Source organism: Coregonus lavaretus, assembly GCF_964263955.1.
Source record: "Coregonus lavaretus genome assembly, chromosome: 11".
NCBI classification, from domain to species: domain Eukaryota; kingdom Metazoa; phylum Chordata; class Actinopteri; order Salmoniformes; family Salmonidae; genus Coregonus; species Coregonus lavaretus.
In genome coordinates, this window is record NC_139998.1 from 27,309,105 (window position 1) to 27,324,231 (window position 15,127).

A 15,127-nucleotide genomic window follows, 5' to 3' on the forward strand; every position below is an offset into this window, starting at 1 on the left:
TTACATCGTAGTCTCCTCCCATTCCAGCTCAACATCACCTGCAAGAGCACAAAACAGTAGATATGTGAAATGTGCGTTTATGACGTGTGTGTATGCTAGTGTGTGTTCTTGTATATGTGTGTGTGCGCGTGCGTGTGCTCACCCTCCATAGCTTCCAGTGAGTCCATTTTCTCCAGAGCAGAGTAGTTGACGAACCAGATGGACTGGCTGTTTCCTTTACTGTTCAGCAGATCCAGAGTACTCTGGTGTAGGAACATATACTGGGTCTGGGGACATGCATGAACACACTCTCTAAGATTCTGTCTGGCAGGTTTGAATGCACCAAGAAAACATGGTGAAACTAGATCATACTATAAAGTATCATATCCATATCACAGTAAGAACACTTATACATGTTGTATAAATACATATTTCTCACCAGGTTCTGCACCATACACATCCTCTCACTGCGTAGTTCAGCCACCAGACCGTAGATGTCCACAAAGTCATGATCACTCACGTGTTGGATCAGGTGGTCCAACGCTATAAACACTCCTGTCCTGCCTACGCCAGCACTGCAGTGTACCACTATAGTGGTGTTCTCATGCCTGTTGGCTCTGATGGCTCTAACAAACTGTATGAGTGTGGTGCTGGACTCTGGAACGCCATGCTCTGGCCAGGAGGTGAAGTTGAAGTGGTGAACCACCATGTAGTCCCCATGCTAGGGATAGAGAGGGAGTAAAACAGAGAGAGAGAAAAAGAGAGAGAGAGAGAGAGAGAGAGAGAGAGAGAGAGAGAGAGAGAGAGAGAGAGAGAGAGAAAAAAAGGGGGAGATAGGGAGAGACAGGAAGTGAGAGAGGGGGAGTGAGAGAAGGTGAGAGGAGAGAGAGAGAAAGAGAGGGAGCGAGAGAAAGCGAGAGATGGGAGAGAGAACAATGTTTTGATTATCAAGAGGGAAACTGAACTTGTTTACTCTGGAAAAACACGGATTGTACAAAACATGCTCTTTCCATGACATAGACTGACCAGGTAAATCCAGGTGAAAGCTATGATCCCTTATTGATGTCACCTGTTAAATCCACTTCAATCAGTATAGTTAAAGGGGAGGAGACAATTGAAAGTAGGATTTGTAAGCCTTGAGACAATTGAGACATGGATTGTGTATGTGTGCTATTGAGAGGGTGAATGGGCAAGACAAAATATTTAAGTGCCCTTGAACGGAGTATGGTAATAGGTGCAAGGTGCACCGGTTTGAGTGTGTCAACATTTTACATTTTAGTCATTTAGTAGACACTCTTATCCAGAGCGACTTACAGTTAGTGAGTGCATACATTTTCATACTGCCCCCCCGTGGGAGTCGAACCCACAACCCTGGCGTTGCAAATGCCATTCTCTACCAACTGAGCTACACGGGGCTGTGAACTGCAACGCAATATTAGGAAGGTGTTCCTAATGTTTTGTACACTCTACAGTGTGTACTGAATGTACTCTATAGTATTCAGACCCCTTCCCTTTTCCCACATTTTGTTATGTTACAGCCTTATTCTAAAATGAATTAAATAAATCTAAATCCTCATCAATCTACACACAATACCCCATAATGACAAAGCCAAAACAGGTTTTTTGACATTTGTGCTAATTTATATATTTTTGTAAAACCTGTTTTTGCTTTGTCATTATGGGGTATTGTGTGTAGATTGATGAGGGGAAAAAAACTATTTCATCCATTTTAGAATAAGGCTGTAACATACCAAAATGTGGAAAAAGTCAAGGGGTCTGAATACTTTCTGAATGCCCTGTATGTGTGTGTGTGTTACCCTCTCCACTTTGAGAGCTCTGACGGTCCAGTCAGGATAGATGTCCTCTGTCAGCTTGGTGATGATGATGTCCCCAAAAACTGTCACCGGCTTATTGTCCTCTGGCCAGTACTGGTGACACCGGATCTAAACACACACACACACACACACACACCCACGAACACACACAAAATTGGTGACAGCAGATCTAAACAGACATACAACCCTGACACTACTAAAACCTTGGTCCGGTCCTTACCCTTCCTTTCTCGTAGCACTGTGTGAGCATAGCGATGGTTCGTGTGCGAGTCTCCCAGATCATCCTCCAGAAGTCAGCCACAGTGCCGGGGAGAGGACCCTGGGTCGCTATGAACTCACTAGGACACAGGTAACCCTAAGGGGGGAGAGGGAGAATCTTATAGTCAGAACAGAGTAAAGTCACAGGTCTCCAGTTTTGTAGTAAACACAAAAGTTGGAGTGTTTAGAAATGTGATCTCTGAAAGCATGAGTGTTCTTTTTTTAATTTAGCAGATGCTCTTATCCAGAGCAACTTACAGGAGCAATTAGGGTTAAGTGCCTTGCTTAAGGGCACATCCACTGATTTTTCACCTAGTCGGCTCGGGGATTAGAACCAGCAACCTTTCGTTTACTGGCACAACGCTCTTACCCACTAAGCTATCTGCCGCCCCGTTCCCTTTTCTGTGTGTGTGTATGTGTGTGTGTGACTCACTGAGATGAAGCTAGCGTTAATGTAGTCAGATCCAGGCATGCCAGGTTCAGACAGCAGCTTCACACGGTTGTTGTTGTCTGTAGAGGAGAGAATGTGTTAGGCTGTGTGTGTTTGTTACGCTCACTGTGTGTGCGTGCGTGTGTGTACATACAGGGTTTGATGTTAGTGAAGCGGTTCTTGGATCTGTTCCAGGGAAGGTCAGCGTCTGATGTAGCCAGATCCTGCAGCAGTTTGGGCATCTCCTGGAGAGGACAGGGTTAATGCTGTCACTCTACACACACACACAACACAAATGCGCATGCATGCACACACATACAAACATGCAGGTTTTCACAGGGGTCAGAGGTCAGAGTTACATACTGCAAACTCTTCCTGGAACTTGGTGTTCTCGTTGGCACATAGATCCTCTACATGCTGCAGGAAAGACTTCTTATTGACCGGCCTGAGAGACAGAGATAATCAGAATCACGTTTATTGTCCTACAAGAGGAACATCTTGGCACAGCTCACACATGAATACATAAAACAAATATGAAAAAACAGAATAAACAAACGAGATGGGGGAAGATAAATCCTTCACAGGGCAGAAACTATTACTGCTCAACACACTCACATACTGTACACATAGAACAACACACACACTCATTACGTGACTTACTTGAGAGACTTTCTGTAGCTGAGAAGTCTGAAACAGAGTTGACAGAACAATATGAGGCACACCAGTACACTGTGAGTACAGCAGACTTTACTTTCCATTACTGTACAGTTACAGACAGACTGACACACTCAATGAATAACAGCACTTCAGTAGACTAAAGACATGAGACAACAATACACACTGCCAACTGTACCAATGCAACACAGCAACACACACACATGGAGTGCTATATAACAAGGGCTACACACACTGAGTGCTCCACACTTGAAGGGGTACACCCACTGCCCACTACAACTTACTGGATGACAAATATCTCCTTCCGTCTAAAGAAGAAGGAGGAATACCTGGAGAGAGAGAGTTTGAGAGAGGGGTTAGAGCAGAGTTTCCCAAACTCGGTCCTCGGGACCCCAAAGGGTGCACGTTTTGATTTTTGCCCTACAATATACAGCTGATTAAAATGATCAAAGCTTGATGATTAGTTGATTATTTGAATTAGCTGTGTAGTGCTAGGGCAAAAACCAAAACATGCACCCCTTGGGGTCCTGAGGACTGAGTTTGGAGAACCCTGGGTTAGAGTGAGAGAGTGGAGAGTGCAGACAGCCTTGTGTGTGGTTGTGTGTGTGTTTATGTGTGTGTGTGTGTGTGTGTGTGTGTGTATGTGGGTGTTAGCAGCAGCCAAGCACATTCTGTGGGCATGCAGGTAGAGTCGTAGAGGCAGAGTGAGCATAATGTTACAGTGGGTAAACCTTTGTGAAGGTGTGTGCGAATGAGAGAGAGGGAGTGTGTATGTGTGAGAAAAAGACACACACACACACAGGCAAACACACACTGACCGGTGTAGTTTCTCTTCCTTCAGCTCCAGGTCGGCCACAGCAATCAGCTGATCCAGTTTAAACTTTGTCTCTATAATCTCCGCCTCCCGGGGAGAGTAGGTCCCGCCCTCCTTCTGACGCTGACGGATCCTGTCATTGGATGAGGGACATGTCAATCACTCTGACACAACTGACTATGGCTGGCTGGGTCACCTGGGTCAGCTAGAACCATCAGCTATAACCAGTGTTAGGTTCTGACAAACAGAGTAAAAACTCAAACGGATGACTAGGAAAAGCTCAAACCAAGTTTATTCCCCACTGGGTCATACAGCTGCAAAGACAAAAACATGTTTACACAAGCACATATATTTATACCCTCCTACTAGGCGGAGTCAACTCCTTGCACATCTAGACAGCCAATACATCTCTGTTGCTAGTCAGGAACTTAATTGGTTCCTCTCATTGGTGTAGCCTCCTGCTAGAACCTTCATGGGCGTGGAAATATATGAGTGAGAGGACTGACTGTTCCTCCTCACTTCATCTGACCTGACCTCGGGCTGAATTCCTCACTCCTCCCTACTCCACGGCTGTCCTACCTTTTCAGTGATTGAAACCAGACTGTTGTCCTTTGCCCCCCTCCTTAGGAGCCATGAGATTTAACAATACCATGTTTTAACAGAATGTAAACTTTCTGCACTCCCCCTTCCTCACTCAGTAACTTTCCATACACCTAGGTCTTATCCACCCTCCATTGACCCCATATAAAGTAATCAATTATTAACATGAATAAGTGTATTTCAAGCTAGAATCCAACACCAGTTTACCTGACAGAGGCGTAGATGATGAGGATGAGCAGCAGGGTCAGGAAGAAGGAGAGGAGAACTCCCAGAAGGATCTGTTCATCTCTGGTCAACAAACCATCCACTGACAGACAGGAGGGGGTGAAGGGAAGAGAGAAAAAAAGAGCCTTTTGTGAACTAACACTCGCACTTACATCGGCGGGCTGCAATGGAGCGGGTCCAGAGCTTCAAGTTCTTCAGTGTCCAAATCACTATGGACCACTCACACGCGCACAGTCGTGAAGAAGGTGCTTAACAGCTTCCATCCCCAAGCCATAAGACTCCTAAATAGCTAACAGAATGTCTACACGGACTATGTGAGTGGACCCTTGTATTTTATTTTTGCACTGTCTCTATGCACACTCACAGGACCCTACACACTCACGCACACTGACACTCCAACACACACATATCATGCACACACATTTATACTGACTCTACACACACGTACACACACTCACATACAATCATAATTTACGCTGCTTGAGCTCCTGTTCCTCTTATAGAATATTAGTTCAAAAGTATTGTGGAGCTCCTGCACCTAAATATAAAGAGTACCGGAACCCAAAATGACTACCGGAACCTATTTCAGTCAAAGTCAAGCACTGACTATACATATCTACCTCTATCACTCCAGTATCCCTGCACATTGTAAATAATATGGTATTGGAACTGACCCTGGAACTGACCCTGTATATAGATTCTTATTTTCTCGTGTTCTTCTTATTTCTATTTCTTGTGTGTTTTTGTTTAACAGCACCTTGTTATTTTTAGCACTACATTGATATTGATTAATGCATTGTTGGGTTTGGAGCTTGCAAGAAAGGCATTTCACTGTACTTCTGCACGTTACATTAACTTGAAACTTACTAGCTCTGACTTTGCTGATAGCTACTTTATTGAGGAAAATGGTATTTACTATGACTGAGATATGTGGTTGTCCCACCTAGCAATCTTAAGATAAATGCACTAACTGTAAGTTGCTCTGGATAAGAGAGTCTGATAAATGACTAAAATGTAAAACATTCTAATGAAGGAGTGACAGTGGTGTTGTTTAATCAGTTTGCATTGTAGAGGAAAGGTGTGTGTGAGTTTGTGGAGAGAAGAGGAGTGCTTACCTGCGGTTCTGATATGCTCAGAGTAGTCAGAGTCTGTGTACTGGCCCCGGATGTTGGTGGCTCGGAACTTAAACCTGCCACACAGACAAAGACATGCACTTTATTGAACTTTGTACGTATGTGTGTGTATGTGTTTATATCTATGTGTACATGTGTGTGTTTACATGTTTGTGTTGTGTATACTCACACGTAGACAGTGTTTGGTTTGAGGGGTCCGTTACAGAGTGTGTTACTGTACTCTTTAGTCAGACAGTTGTCCTCCTCTCCGATGACATAGTGATCATCCTGGTGGTCTATGCGCTCCCCCACTGAGTCTCTATGTTCCAGAACCCTGTCCCTCACAATGCTGTGTCTAATGTGTGAGTCAGTGAGTCTGCTGGTTTGTGTGTGTGTGTCCCTGCTCATACGGTCCTTCACACAGAGTGGGTTGGGGAAGCCATTGTCAGTCAGGTAGGGGGCGGGATGAGAGAGAAATGCTGTCTTCCAGTTGGTCACGTTCATGCTGTCCATCACTGAGACAGAGAGACAGACAGATGTCAGACTAGACCTATAGCAGTGGCTCCTACATATTTTAGTTTAGGATATATTTTCTGTGTGATAGATGTGTGTTTATGTGTGTGTGTCTGTGCATGTTAGTGTGTGTGATGTCGTACCCCCAGATTCGGACATGATGACCTGGATGCCTCTGATTGGTCCGTTGTCATTGCTGTAGAAACAGGTTGGCATGCGAACAATGATGCTCCTGGAGGTTACCATTGCAACTCCTCCTCGGTCCAGCACCGCCTGGGGTCTCTGTGTGGGCTTGGCAGGAGCTACACACAGACACACATAAAGACATTTCTGTATCATGAAGTGTTCGTAGTGCATACACGCAATATGACACCCCCTACGACTAAGTTTCTAAGGCTATTGGGGTTATGCAGGGGTTATGTAGGGGTTATGAATGGTTTATGTAGTGTTTATGTAGCACTGTACCTTTGATCCCTGTAGTGATCTGAACCTCTGAGCTGGGGGGGCTTAAACCTGCTCCGTTTACTGCTGCAATCTGTGTGTGTGAGAGAGAGAGAGAGAGAGAGAGAGAGAGAGAGAGAGAGAGAGAGAGAGAGAGAGAGAGAGAGAGAGAGAGAGAGAGAGAGAGAGAGAGAGAGAGAGAGAGAGAGAGAGAGAGAGAGAGAGAGAGAGAGAGAGAGAGAGAGAGAGAGAGAGAGAGAGAGAGAGAGAGAGAGAGAGAGAGAGAGAGAGAGAGTTGGTCGGAGTGTTTCAGAAAGCACAAGTGTTCTGTGACAGTGTGTGTGTTCCTCACCCATATATTATAGTTGTGACCCATGTGTTTGTGTAGTTGTGCCTGTGTGTGTGTGTGTGTGTGATCCTCACCCGTATACTATAGTTGTAGCCTCCTTTTAGCCCGTCGATGACTGCGGTCAGGGTGCGGTTCTTGTTTTGGACCACGGTGAGGCGGTCGATGGTCATCTCTAGCTGACCCTGGCGGTAGACCAGCACCGTGTAGGAACTGATGTTCCCATTAGGCTCCTCCGGGGGGGCAAAGGTCACAAACACACGGGTCACTTCCTCTGGAATCACCTGCAGGGTCACATTCTTAGGAGGATCCCTGGGCTCTGGAGGGAGGATGAGGAGGAAGAGGAGAGAGAAAGTGCTTAACTATTTTCTAGCAGTTTAATAAAGCAGCTACTGTATTGCTGTTTGTGTGTGTTCCTCACCCTCCTCCATTGTTCTGATGACAGTGGGCTCAGTGGCTTGTCCGTCCCGCCGTGCGTTCTCCAGTCGTCCAGTGAAGGCAGTCACGGTCACAGAGTAGCGAGTGAACGCAGTCAGGTTCGACACAACTACGGTCCTCAGCTCCTCTGGACCGCGTACTACAGACTGGTTTAACCCCTCGCTATCCAGCTGAACACCAACACAACATATAGAAGTAAGAAACTCCTTTATTATCATTATTATTTTATTATGTGTGTGTGTGTGCGTGTATACTCACAGAGATTACGTCTATGAGGTAGGAAGTGGGGCCGGTGATCACATCTGGGAGTTGCCATTCGATACGGAGGCTGTTGGAGGACATGGTCAACGAGAGGTCGCTGGGAGGGGCATCAGGGTCTGAGGGGAGAGACAGGTATAAATATACCCATACTGCTTGGGTGTATGGGTACTTCTGTTGTATGTCCAGTCACATCCAGAATTATTGGCACCCTTGATAAAGATTATCAAAAAATACTATAAAATAAATAATACAAATACTGAGCTATATTGTATGCTACATTTAAAAAAATTATATTATTTTATACTAATACAATTGCTCAGAGAAAAAGATTTTGCTTAAAAAGTTATTTTAAAAAATCTCAAAAAGATAGGTGTCAAGATTATTGGACCATCCCTTGCAAGGGTAATGGCACTTAGCCTTTTTCTATCATGTTTTATGAGATTGAAGAACACATTGGGAGGGATCTTAGACCATTCCTCCATACAGAATCTTTCCTGATCCTTGTTATCCTCCGGTCTACGCATATGGACTGCCCTCTACAATTCAAACAACTGGTTTTCAATGGGGTTCAACTCCAGAGACTGAGATGGCCAGTTTCCACCTCCTGGCAGAGGCAACCAGGTTTTTGGCTAAAATGACCTGGAGATCATGATGCCGTTGACCTTAACAAGGGCCCCAGAACCAGTGGAAGCAAAGCAGTCCCATAACATTAAAGTGGGCTTTTTTAAAAATAGAAGCAGATCTTGTCTCTCTAGTCAGCAGGAAGCAGATTGTGCAGTCAACCTTTCTATCTGTTCTTGACTATGGATATACTATTTATCAAAGAGCAGCAGCCTCTACTCTTAAACCCCTGGATGCCGTTTTTCATAGCGCCCTTCATTTTATCACAGGAGACAGTTTTATTACTCATCACTGTATTCTTTACCAAAAGGTTGGCTGAACCTCCTTGAAGTCATGTAGATCACATCATTACACTCTTTTTGTTTACAAAGCCCTGCTCCACAAACTTCCGACTTACTGTTAAGATTTAAAATAACAAGTTATCAAACCTGTTCACAGGGTTGGTTAATTCTGGAGACTGTCACGCCCTGGCTCTGGGACTCTGTTATGTTGAGCCAGGGTGTGTTGTTTCTTTGTGTTTAGTGTGCTAGGGTGATAGTCTAGTTTTGTATTTCTATGTTGGCCAGGGTGGCTCCCAATCAGAGACGGCTGTAGCTCGTTATCTCTGATTGGGAGCCATACTTAGGTAGCCGTTTGGCATTCATTTGGTGTGGTTTCTTGTTCCAGTGTGGTTTGTGTTAGACCGAGGACGTCACGTTATCGTTTGTTCTTTTGTTCGTGTAATCATTAAATAAAAAGTATGTTCGCCTTCAACGCTGCGCCTTGGTCCTCTGTATCCGACGATCGTGACAGAAGATCCCACCAAGACTGGACCAAGCAGCGTGTCCAGGAGCCATCGCCAGGGAGATCTCTAGCGGATCTCCTTCGCCTCCTCGACTGGGTCAAGCCGTGTGAGGAAGAGAGAGGCTGGACCTGGAAGCAGAAGGGCGAAAGTCTGGCGAGAGACATGGAGACCTGGTCCACGGGTAGGAGAGATGCCCAGAACATTTTTAGGGGGGGGCTCACGCCGTGGACGACGGGGCAGCAGGAGGCCGCCAGGTTACGGGAGTCACTGGTCACCAGGGGGAAAGAGGATGTAGAGGCACGGCGAGAGGTACTGGGGTGTGTTGCCAGTCCGGTCCGGCCTGTTCCTGATCCCCGCGTAGGGCCAGTGGTGTGTTCCCAGTACGGTCCGGCCCGCTCCTGCTCCCCGCACCAAGTCAGTGGTGCGTTTCGTCAGCCCGGTCCGGCCCGCTCCTGCTCCCCGCACCAAGTCAGTGGTGCGTTTCGTCAGCCCAGCTCGTCCCGCTCCTGCTCCCCGCACCAAGTCAGTGGTGCGCTTAGTCAGCCCGGTCCGGCCCGCTCCTGCTCCCTGCACCAAGTCAGGGGTGTGTTTCGTCAGCCCGGCTCGGCCCGTTCCTGCTCCCCACACCAAGCCAGTGGTGTGCGTCGTCAGTCCGGCACAGCCCGTGCCTGTTCCACCGGTGCCTGGTTCGGCACGGGTCAGCTGCTTCACGCCGGAGCTAGAGCAATCCGCTCCACCAGTGTGCAGTCCAGCTCCGGTCAGCAGGGCCAGACCGGACCAGGGGTACTTTGGGGGGTTAGAGAGGGAGTGGGGATCATGCCCGGAGCCGGATCCGCCTCCGAGGAGGAATGCCCACCCGGCCCTCCCCTGTTCGGTTTATGTTTGGCGCGGTCGCAGTCCGCGCCTTTGGGGGGGGGGGGGGGTACTGTAACGCCCTGGCTCTGGGACTCTGTTATGTTGAGCCAGGGTGTGTTGTTTCTTTGTGTTTTGTGTGCTAGGGTGATAGTCTAGTTTTGTATTTCTATGTTGGCCAGGGTGGCTCCCAATCAGAGACGGCTGTAGCTCGTTATCTCTGATTGGGAGCCATACTTAGGTAGCCGTTTGGCATTCATTTGGTGTGGTTTCTTGTTCCAGTGTGGTTTGTGTTAGACCGAGGACGTCACGTTATCGTTTGTTGTTTTGTTCGTGTAATCATTAAATAAAAAGTATGTTCGCCTTCAACGCTGCGCCTTGGTCCTCTGTATCCGACGATCGTGACAGAGGCTCCTTTGGTGTCTAGAGAGTTAGGTAGATCAGACTTTAATTTCCTTGCGCCTTACGTGTGGAATGATCTACAATACACTTTAAAATGTGAGGAATTGGTGCCTCTAGTGCATTTCAGACGGTTGTTAGGGGAGCTTTTTACTGAACAATGTATCTGTTTTTTATGATTGTGTTTTGCTTTTCATGTATTGTTGTGTATAATAACGTGTGTTTTATTGTGTATATGAATGTGTAGTTTCATGTGTTTATTGTATTTTGATGTGTATTGTTGTGCTATACAGGGCTCATCTGGAAAAGAGACCTTGGTCTCAGCATTGAATCTTTTTTTGTATCGTCATTAGCACAATATACATGATCCCAATTCTAGCTCCAAGATGCCAGCAATTAGAAAAAAACGACAACGTAGATTGTGCTGATATATTGGCTCATTGAACCATGTCGCGCACCGTAGTTTAAAAATGTTATGAATAGTGCTAAAACAATTACATCATATCTGAATTCTGTCATCTTTATGCACATTCGCCATTGTATTAGTACATTGTATTAGTATAAAATAATTGAATTTTCTAATATTTTGGAGCATACAATATACTGTAGCTCGGTATTTGAATTATTTATTTTAAACAGTATTTTTTGCTTATCTTTATCAAGGGTTCCAATAATTTTGGATGTGACTATATGTGTGTGTGTGTGTGTGCGTGCGTGGGTGTGTGTGTGTACTTACTCCCAGCCAGTGTGTGCGTGTATCTCCAGGGTGTGTGTTCTCCTGGCCCAGCATTAGTAAGGGCTATGATTCTGAAGCGGTAGAGGCGGTACTTGGCCAGAGACTGGAGAGTGATGCTCCTGTTGCCCTCACCACCATCAGAACCATTCACTGACACCAACACCTGACCAGGAAGATCATGAAGATGAAGATGATGTTGAGTTCAATGTTAGGAAATTCCTTCTGTGTCATACAGCATGCAGATATACATGTAGACAGATGTACGACACAGCAGCACAACAACATTTACATTCAGATATCCAGGTAAACGTACCTCCTGATCCACGCAGCCTGGAGCCAGGGAAGGGGTCGGCTCTGGGAGAGGTGTGGCTTCAGAAAGGGGTGTGTTGGACAGGCAGTCCGGTGAAAGCAGCTGCACAGTGATGCGGTACTCAATGAGCATGCCCGGAGCAGAGAGGGGAGCAGCCCATTGGAGCGTCACGCTGGTGGACATGGTCTCTGACACACTCAGGAAGCGAGGGACACCAGGCACTGCAGGAGGATATAAGGGTGGGTTGAGGTGATACAGTTCATCTGGTCTCCTGGTGTAGTGTGTATGTGTGTGTGTGTGTGTGTGTGTGTGTGTGAGTGTGAGTGTGAGTGAGTGTGAGTGTGAGTATGAGTATGAGTATGAGTATGAGTATGAGTATGAGTATGAGTATGAGTATGAGTATGAGTGTGAGTGTGAGTGTGTTTGTGTGTGTGTGTGTGTGTGTGTGTGTGTGTGTGTGTGTGTGTGTGTGTGTGTGTACCTGACTCAGGGTGTGTGTAGGCAGTACAGTTGATCTGGTCTCCTGGGCCGGCAGAGTTGACAGCCGTCACAGTGAGTGTGAATTCTGCGTCCGGCGCCAGCCCGCTGACCGTGTACTGGTTTGTGTCAGCCTGGTGTATGTATGACTGTGAGTCTGAGTGTGTGTCCACCTGGACCTGGTAGTACAGGATGAGTCCATTGGGGTTGGCTGGAGGCTCCCAGTGTAGAAACACAGAGTCCCAGCCCAGACCAGAGCAGGACAGGTTACCCACCGCCTCAGACACTGGAGCCAGGAGACACAGGGTTTATGCAAAAGGATTAATAGCCAATTCCACACGCATATGGCACTTGATTTCTAGTTCCACAACCACACATACCCATACACACATACCCACATACACCCACATACGTACCTGACTCATTGGTTGTGAAGGACACAGGAGTGCTGTACTGGTCTCCATGACCCACTCTGGTGTAGCTAAACACACTGATCTCATAGGAGCGGTGAGGTCTGAACCCACTCAGCTGTCCTTCTGTCCATGGACCTGTAGAGTTCTGGAAGTGAGAGGGGGAGGGGAGAGAGAGATATTTTTTTGTGTGGAAATCTTATAGACAGAACATAGAAAAGTTGCAGGAGCACTTTAAAAATGTTAACGTTTCTTTGTGAATGTGTGTGTGCGCATGCCTGTGTGCGTGTGTGTGTCTTTATGTGTGTGTGTGCAGTACCTGGTATCTGATTGTGTTTGTGTTGATCTCCCAGATCCTGAAGCCGTAGTTTGTGACCACACCATTGGGTTCCAGAGAGGGTTCCCAGGTCAGCCACACAGAGAAGGCTGTGTGGTTATACAGAGACAGGTTACGGGGAGGAGACATCGGACCTGGTGGAACACAATGTTAGAGTGCATTACTGGCCTTCGTCTGTATGCAGCAGCAGTTGGAGGGGTTATGGTAGGGAGAGGTTAGAGGTTAGTAAGGGTTAAAGGTGAGAGGTGAGAGGTTAAAGATTACCTGCTTCATCTGTGTGCAGCATCAGTAGTAGCGGTGGTCCGGAGCCCTTGCGGGTGGCTGCGGTGATGGAGAGGTTGTAGGCTGTGTAGGGCAGGAGCTGTGTGAGTATGAGGGTGGTGTTGGGAGTGTGTGTGGTGTTGGAGCCGGCAGAGCTGAACATTGTGAGGGAATACTCTGTTATCTCTCCGTTGGCCTCCAGGGGGCGCTGCCACACCACAGACACAGAGGAGGACGACAGGTTCCTACTGGACACCAGCACTGGAGCTGAACTGGGGACTGGAGGGAGAGAGTGGGTAAATAGTATGTGTGTGTATATGTTTAAAAAAATGGTGTGTGCATTTGTGTGTGTGTGTGTGTGTCTGTAGACCCACTATCATCATCAGTCCTCACGTGCAGCAGGCTGGTGTGGTTGTGGGCCAGGCCAGCACTGGTTGCCGGGGTAACAGTGAGGATGTAGGGATAGTACTTCCTGAGTTTTGTAAACAGGAAGACGTTATCGTTGGTTGTCTTGGTGATGGTATTGTTGACAGCGGGTGGTCCGGGGGAGTTGGTGTTAGGATAAGAGGGGTTCAGAGGTTTAGGGGGTTGGGGGTGTACTGCCTCCTGCAGGGTGAGCAGGTAGAAGGGGCGTCCGTTGGGTTCCATAGGGGGGTCCCAGCTTACTATGATGGCCGTAGAACTGAAGATCTGAGCACTGAGATTGTGGACCGGATCACTGGGCACTGTTGGGAGAGAGGGGGAATTAGTATCACTGACTGAACTACATCATTCTTCAGACTCAGTCCTAGCATTAGAAGAACACTACAAGTGATTTATGCACATAATAATACATCTACACCCAAACCAGCAACATTATCAACCAATCAAACACTTGAGCCACCCCAGGGAGAGAAACACATCAACAAACACAAAACAGCACTTCATCATCGTCATCATCATCATCATCATTAACAACAACATCATCATTAACATCATCATCACCCCATGATTCATATGAAGAGAATAACCTCAGTGTGAAAAAAAACAAGAAAACTTTGACCAGAGAAACTTTGCTTTGAGAATCTTTGAACAGGGAAACTTTGTTTTGAGAATCTTTGAACAGAGAAACTTCAAATCGAGAAACAAAAAACAGAGACATTTTGAATAGCAGATACTCATCCTGGCCACACCCACTTTCGGTGTCCATCCTCTAAGCTCCGGTCACTGAGTCTGACCATATGGAGAGAGCAAACTGAGCATGTGCAACAGGGGAAACAGGGATGGAAAGAAGGAGAGACGCGGAGATGGAGGATATAAGGAGGGAGGGGAGACCTCAGTGAAGGCAGATTGAGAGGCTGGTGAAGTGGATGGATGGGTGGAGGAGAGAGGGCGGTGTGTGGGTGTCTGAGCCCAGGGCAGTGAGCCCTGCTGGGCTTGGCAGGGCAGGAGAGGCAGGGTGAGCTGGAGGTCCCGTGGCTGGAGCACAGAGGCAGAGACACACAGTCAGTATTAGAGACATCTTTAGACCGAAACAAGAGTCAGTCACTATTATACGTCAGATGGAGGCAGCAGTCTGTCTACACAATTTTTCCCAAAATCACATAAAAACTAAGAGATCATCGTCAAATAGGAACAATAGCTACATTTCTTTTGAATAACACCAGACTGAGCTACTATTTTTATTTACATAATCTATTTGACAGGAACATTGCTACTTCTTGTGATAATCCAGATACTGTCACTTGAAAGTGATTCATCTGCATCTTAAGCTACAGACTAAACTACTAACACTAATACAATAATGACCTACTCACAAAACTATAGGATGAAACATCTCTACTGGATGTATGTTGACAGCATTGTGACATTGTTGATAGCCAATGCGTTTACAAAATAACTGGATGCCTGTAGCATTGCTCTGTTTGGAATACAAGACATTCTCAGATATCCAACAGGTCAAAGAGTAAACTTCCACAGGGTTCAGTAAAAGGAGATACAAACTGGTTGTCTGAGGTACGGAGGCCTCGGAGG

General features: G+C 46.6%; 1 protein-coding gene across 1 annotated transcript in view; it reads right to left on the minus strand.

Moving 5' to 3' along the window:
* Window positions 1-15,127, minus strand: part of LOC311137284 (phosphatidylinositol phosphatase PTPRQ-like) — a gene marked incomplete at both ends in the record, with an annotated part of 40,194 nt that continues 25,067 nt past the window's right edge. Inside the window, 26 exons of the mRNA XM_084171707.1 lie at window positions 1-38; window positions 143-266; window positions 419-700; window positions 1,797-1,922; window positions 2,035-2,169; window positions 2,506-2,582; window positions 2,657-2,747; window positions 2,866-2,947; window positions 3,163-3,189; window positions 3,462-3,506; window positions 3,996-4,124; window positions 4,799-4,898; window positions 5,932-6,005; window positions 6,119-6,443; window positions 6,585-6,743; window positions 6,907-6,976; window positions 7,306-7,547; window positions 7,650-7,836; window positions 7,925-8,043; window positions 11,320-11,482; window positions 11,633-11,850; window positions 12,111-12,392; window positions 12,523-12,664; window positions 12,836-12,987; window positions 13,118-13,393; window positions 13,489-13,839. Coding sequence (XP_084027833.1) covers window positions 1-38; window positions 143-266; window positions 419-700; window positions 1,797-1,922; window positions 2,035-2,169; window positions 2,506-2,582; window positions 2,657-2,747; window positions 2,866-2,947; window positions 3,163-3,189; window positions 3,462-3,506; window positions 3,996-4,124; window positions 4,799-4,898; window positions 5,932-6,005; window positions 6,119-6,443; window positions 6,585-6,743; window positions 6,907-6,976; window positions 7,306-7,547; window positions 7,650-7,836; window positions 7,925-8,043; window positions 11,320-11,482; window positions 11,633-11,850; window positions 12,111-12,392; window positions 12,523-12,664; window positions 12,836-12,987; window positions 13,118-13,393; window positions 13,489-13,839 — 4,016 coding nt within the window. The remainder of the gene's footprint in view (window positions 39-142; window positions 267-418; window positions 701-1,796; window positions 1,923-2,034; window positions 2,170-2,505; window positions 2,583-2,656; window positions 2,748-2,865; window positions 2,948-3,162; window positions 3,190-3,461; window positions 3,507-3,995; window positions 4,125-4,798; window positions 4,899-5,931; window positions 6,006-6,118; window positions 6,444-6,584; window positions 6,744-6,906; window positions 6,977-7,305; window positions 7,548-7,649; window positions 7,837-7,924; window positions 8,044-11,319; window positions 11,483-11,632; window positions 11,851-12,110; window positions 12,393-12,522; window positions 12,665-12,835; window positions 12,988-13,117; window positions 13,394-13,488; window positions 13,840-15,127) is intronic.